General features: G+C 47.2%; 1 protein-coding gene across 2 annotated transcripts in view; it reads left to right on the top strand.

The window, feature by feature from the left end:
• The first annotated feature begins 331 nt into the window (after positions 1 to 331).
• The window catches only part of SLCO3A1 (solute carrier organic anion transporter family member 3A1), a 296,702-nt gene continuing 291,033 nt past the window's right edge, over positions 332 to 6,000 (top strand). For both annotated transcript variants that reach the window (XM_037832968.1, XM_037832967.1), the window contains exon 1: positions 332 to 511. In XM_037832968.1, the coding sequence (XP_037688896.1) occupies positions 332 to 511 (180 nt within the window). The remainder of the gene's footprint in view (positions 512 to 6,000) is intronic.

The following is a 6,000-nucleotide window of genomic DNA, read 5'->3' as shown; positions in this document are numbered from 1 at the left end:
AGCGGCGGGCGTCCGCGGGCGCCGAGGCAGCGGTGGCGGCGGGCGGCGCGAGGAGCCCCTGTGATTGGCACAGCTCGGAGGAGGAGGCGAGGGGAGGGCTGAGGAGGAGGAGGAGGAGGACGAGGAGGAGGAGGGGGAAGAACGCGGCGGTGGCGGCGGCGGCAAGGAGCTGTGCTTTCCACCTCTCAACCTCGGCAGGACGGGGGCGGCCGCGGCGCGCCCTGGGCGGGGACAGCACGCAGCCTCTCGGCGCGCACCCCCGCCCGGCAGCGGCCCGGACACCCGGGGCGAGCGGGAAAGCGGCGGCGGCAGCGGCGGCGGCGGGGGAAGGATGCAGGGAAAGAAGCCGGGCGGTTCGTCGGGCGGCGGCCGGAGCGGCGAGCTGCAGGGGGACGAGGCGCAGAGGAACAAGAAGAAGAAAAAGAAGGTGTCCTGCTTCTCCAATATCAAGATCTTCTTGGTGTCCGAGTGCGCCCTGATGCTGGCGCAGGGCACTGTGGGCGCCTACCTGGTGAGTCCCTGTGCCAACTCTGCCGCGGGGCCCCTTCCCCAGCCCGCTCCCGAGCGGCCAGCTGGCACGAGGAGGGGGCCACTCAGGCGCGGGGGGCAGGCGGGCATGACCTCGGCCCGGCGTGGAGGTTGGTGAGTGGTGCAGAGGCGGCCGCCGGGGGAGCTGCCGGCCGGGGCTGCCGAGCGAGCCGGGAGCGGCCGGGGACCGCGGATGCCGGCAGCAGCTCGAGCGGCCGCCGAGGGCTGGGGGTGCCCGGGGAGGAGAGGCGGCGGGCAGGTGGGCGTGAAAACCATTCCTCTTCCCCTTGAAGGGGGGAGCCAGATGGTGAGTTTCGGAACCTCCTTGGAGAGGAAGGCATCGCTGTTTTCAGGTGATCTGCACATGGAAAGAAAAGCCAGTTAGCATCCTGCGTCCTCTACTCCCCATTCCATCCGCCTTGAAAACAAATCCATTATGCATCATGTTCTCAAGGCGCTTTCTCCATCCGCCAATTATGGGGTGGGGAGGGGTGTGTGTGGGGGTAGTTAACGATTTAGAGTAAAAAGCTCACAAATGTGTTCTTCGTCCCAGCCGGTGCTGCAGGGGTAATATTCCCATCCCGTACCCCAATAGCCATCTTTAAGCGTCTGGGATAAAGTTACAGTACCTGAAGAGGAGCTGAGAGTTTGGGTAGTTCCTGCTGCCCACTCTTGGAGCTAAATTCCCCATAGTGGTCTCTCACCTACGAAAGGGATGCATTATTTTGCACCATGTGCATGTATTTTATTTGCCTCCAGAAAGGTGATTTTAATGTTCAGATGGCCCATGGGTGCATGTCATTTCAGAGGAAACAAGCTTGTAATGACTCAGCACTGTCAAGTACCCACTTTGCCGCTTTCTCCTGCCTTGCTCAGGTAGTTCCAACTTGAGTTCCAGAGAGTGAACTTCCATACCCAAGCACAGGCTGGTGTAAACAGGGAAAGGTTTTTCAGAGTTTATGATGCTAAATTGTTACTTAGCTATTGACCTGAAACTGGTGTTAGTGAACAAGTTTGATGAAGATAGACTTGGACAAGATTATGGCTGTTGGATAACCACATCCAGAGATAGAACTATACTCTTCCTGCGGTTACCACTAATCCCTCATTCCTGGCCTTGGGTTGAAGTTAATAAGGGCCAGACACTGGGTGCCCGATTCCATTCATAAACAATCGCCTAAACTTGGAGCTTGTTCTCAAAGGGAAGTACAAACAGCACTTGTTCTCGAGTGCCGAGTCAAGTCAGTTATTTGGTTATTAGGGAGCTTTCTTCAAACTTAGCTTGGTTCCTGGCGTGACAGAACTGCCGGGCTTCTGAAAATCAAATGCATTTCCCTTGCTCCTTCTGAGATGAAAGGCATTTAAATCTGTATCTCTGTTGGGCACATCCATGACATTATGTGGCAGGTGAACCCTTTGGCCAAAAGCACATTTTATTTTCGGTTTAGATTTTGTTTTATAAAATGCACTCATTTTGTCTGTAGGTATAATGCACAGTTACAGACAGTACCTACCTGTGGCCTTCGGAGTTTTGAGGTTAGGGGACAACTGTGTCTTGGGGGTCAGTTTATCAGAGCTTCCTTAGAAGGAATTTAAATGCTTAAAATATTGAATAGGTACCTGTATTACTAAGAGACAAATGCACATTAATAAAATATATGTGGATCTCTGCTCTAGCATAAGCAAATGCACATAGTACCTAACTGAGTCTATGTTTAAAGGGAGGCAATTAATATATCAACTGCTTTCTGTTTAACACTCTGGTTGCTTCAAACCAATTTTGCTCGAGAAAGTGCATTATTTATTTATGGCAAACGCTAACAGAACTTTTCACTCCACAAATGATAAAGGCCTGGGCTTGTTTTTAGCTTGCCATGATCTAAGGGTTTTAGAAAGAAACTGTGCTGGGCTACAACCAGAAGAATGGCCCAGCTCTTTATAAAGTTAGGAAGCAGAAGGCTCACTGGAGTGGTGGACCCGTGGAGGCAGGAGACAGGAGGTCGCCTTGAATTCAAGGTGTTAGTAGCAGGCGGAGGAGGAGCTCAGTCCACCTGGTGGTGGCACCTGGCACTTACAGCCTTGGCCGATGCAGAGCCATGTGGGGTAGGATAACTGGAATCAACAGGTAACTTGCAGAAAGCCGATGGAGGCCTAGGGAATGGAATTCATTTTAATTACTGGGAGTGGAGGCATAAGGTGCTCAGGGCTCTGCTTTGCCCAGCTGCCCTCCACTCTTCCTTGCTATCTGAACCTCATGAAAAGAAATAGTTTGCTTGCGGGGGGGTGTCGACTGAACCAGACTGCTATCGGGCTTTACTCTTCTCGGCCACTTCAGAATTTTCCCTTCAGCTTTTCTCCGGAGGTGAGAAAAGGATGTTAAGGATGTTTGTTGTTCCTTCAGCTATGTGAGACTCTTCTGTGGATAATTTGAGAGTAAAATATTGCAGGATGTTTGCAGTCAAGGCAAATTTCGTCCCTTTCATTCGTACTGGCATTCTTCTTAGGAAACCTGAGACCCTCTGCCTGTAGGTGCTCATACACTCAGGGTCCATGTGCAAGGTGCGTGTTGTACATGACCTTTACATTTGCCATCAGCAAGCCCTCTGAAGCATTTGCAGATACCTGATGAAGGTCACGACTTGGCACATTATCAACAACGCTTACTTACATAGAGAGAAGGACAATTGCAAATTGTATGCAAATGGCATTATTCTCTACTTGATTCCAAAAGTCCATGCAGCTACCTGCTTGTGTAGTCTTCCCTGGTGCCCTTTTTTTTTTGAAGGCTTCATTTCATTCCTTGCATTTCTTTCTGAAAACACAGTTAGCCAGTGTTCTGCAATGACACTGCTGAAGGTTTCCCAACTGCAGAGCTGAATGAAGCAGGAAGGCAGGAACTTGCTTGTGATTAGAGAAGCAACTTTGAAAAGCAGGACTTTGTGTGTGTGTATGTGTGTGTGTGTGTGTGTGTGTGTGTTTTCCCTCAAAAACCTGCCCAGGGAGGACAGCCAAGGGAGAACTGTATATGCTAAGGCCACCAATTTTTAGGCTAGGCTGGGAACCAGCAACTTTTAGCCTGGGTGGCAGGGCCTTCCAGGGCAGTACAGATGGTCATTGATCTTAACGGCCAGACTTGGTGATGATATGAATAAGGTAATCCAGATACAACCTGGGCAGTATCTGGTGTCTGAATTTCGGGTACATTTGCAAATGTTTTAACTGGAAATTATGCTTCAGATAAAGCAACAGTCTCAGGGATTTTCTATTGCAGTCACTTAAATTGTCTGACTAAGAAATAATTTTTTCATGCAGGAGAGGCCCACTCAGTTTGGTAGTCACTGTGTGCCGAACAGGGAAAGCGGTTTCATTTTCCTCTACCTGTGCCTTTGCTTTGGGTGGCTCCAGTCTGAACTGACCTACTTGCAAGAATGTAACATCTGACGACGTCTTGGACTGTTTGGAAAAGGGACAGGCAGATGGGCACTGCATGCAGAGAAAGTCATTTTGTGTGCACTTGGCCGTTGTTTTTTTGAGACCCACTGAGATGTTTCAAGCCATTGACCCAGGGTAGCTCTGTGATAGTGGTTTGCCACTGCTATCAAATTACTCAGGGCTGGAGTAGATAAGGATGTGTACAGGAAAGTAACACCTCTGAAACTTCTAGGCAATTACGATTCAGGCTCACATACACATGCATTTGAATTTTCTCCAGATGAAAACTTACAAATGCCAAACTAGACTCCTGAGTGGGACTTTTCACAGCCAGTCCCTATGAACCAAGAGTGGGTATTTCCCTACTGACTTAGACAAAGTAATGGGACATGACCCAGGGTGGTTAACTGCTTTATAGTCCCCCCCCCCATTTTTTTTTTAAGGCGGAAAGCGTTCATTGGGTTTGCAATTGATGGGTGAGGTGAGATGCCTTTGCATTTGTTATTCTTTTATTTATTTGTTTTCTAAAGAAGCATCAGTTTTGAAGATGCGTTCTTGCATATCTAACCCAGAAGCTGAAAGCTGAGACATTTTTAAAGTCCTTGTCAAATTAGTATGATGACTAACACAACTGTATTTTACTTAATCAAATTATTTTACACACTTATGGTTACTCAAAGCGACAAATTCCCTGCTATTTGCATAATTACTGAATAGCCTCAGGTAGTAAGAAAGAAAATTACCCTGATTTTTTTTTTCCTTACAGCTTGGTTTAAAATGTTTAGCTAATAATTATTTAGGAACAAAAGTATATTTCTGAAAACTGCTTTCAACCAGGTTAGTGTACAACTTTGTTTTTTGGCTGTGGGGCATTTCCTTTGCATGTTTAACAATAGAAGAAGTTGAATTTGTAAAGTAAGCAAGATCTCTCTCCTCAATTTTGTAACTCTCCCCTCATTTCAATTTTAGATACCTTATAAAAAGGTTGACCCAGAGGCCTCTGGGAGTGACGCTTGTTTGCTAATCAGTTGCTCAGCATTTATAGCTCATTTTCCTGTGTACGCAGGAATGGCATTGTTCTGTATTATGCTTGATAGGTTTCCTCTTGCAGAATGTCATTGGTGAGCCACTGGGCAAAGTCAGCTTGAGTGAAAGGGTCTCTAAACTTGTCTTGCATGTCTAAAAGTGACCCTTGAAGTGCTGCCTCATTCAGGGCCCGAGCTCACTTAACAGACTGGCCTGGGGTTGAGTAAGTTCTGTGTTGCAAAAAAGATGAGGATAGAGCTGCATTTCATGCAGCTGGATGTCTTGAACAAAAAAACAAAATCTGTTAATGCATTTTGCTGGTTAAAGACAGAGAGCCGCCGTCGGCACTGGTTTCAGGTTCTGTGGTTCTTGGTTTATGGATTTTGGAGGGCTCCCTATGGTGGCAGACAAGGAGAGTGCTGTCTGCCAAGTCACCAGGGGCTGGCAGGTATGCAGGAGGTGCTCACCCCTTGCGGGAGTGGAGAATAAAACTCCAAGCTGGCAGCATTTGTCTTGCACCTTCCAATTTGCCCAAACTTTGGGCATCACATCATGACCACATTTAACTTGCACAGATGTAACAACACACATCATTTAATAACCATGTTCCTATGAGGTAGCATAAAAGTACTGTTCACCTATATTTTGCATATGTATTATATCTGTTATATTAGTGAGTTCTGTATATATCTACATACATGTTCTTGTACAGGTTGGCATATGTTACATACCATATTCTGTATGTTTTGAAGGTGTTAAGGGACATTGCAGTGGCGATTTAGATTGCATGGCTTACACATGGATTAGGAACACAATCCCCTCTTAAGACAACTCTTGGCTATATTTCATTCCTACTCAGAAATGCCTTTGGCAATCAGTAGGTCAGAAAGTTAGCATCCTTGCTCTTTTACTTTATTTTTGTTTTCTGTTTCTATATTTGTATCTATAATGTAGATAATAAAAAGGAAAAAAGTAGATGCACTGACCTTGGTTCATAGGATAAGTGAATTGATG

This window comes from Choloepus didactylus, chromosome 4 (genome assembly GCF_015220235.1).
Source record: "Choloepus didactylus isolate mChoDid1 chromosome 4, mChoDid1.pri, whole genome shotgun sequence".
In the NCBI taxonomy this organism is placed as follows: domain Eukaryota; kingdom Metazoa; phylum Chordata; class Mammalia; order Pilosa; family Megalonychidae; genus Choloepus; species Choloepus didactylus.
This window is presented reverse-complemented; position numbering and strand designations above follow the sequence as displayed.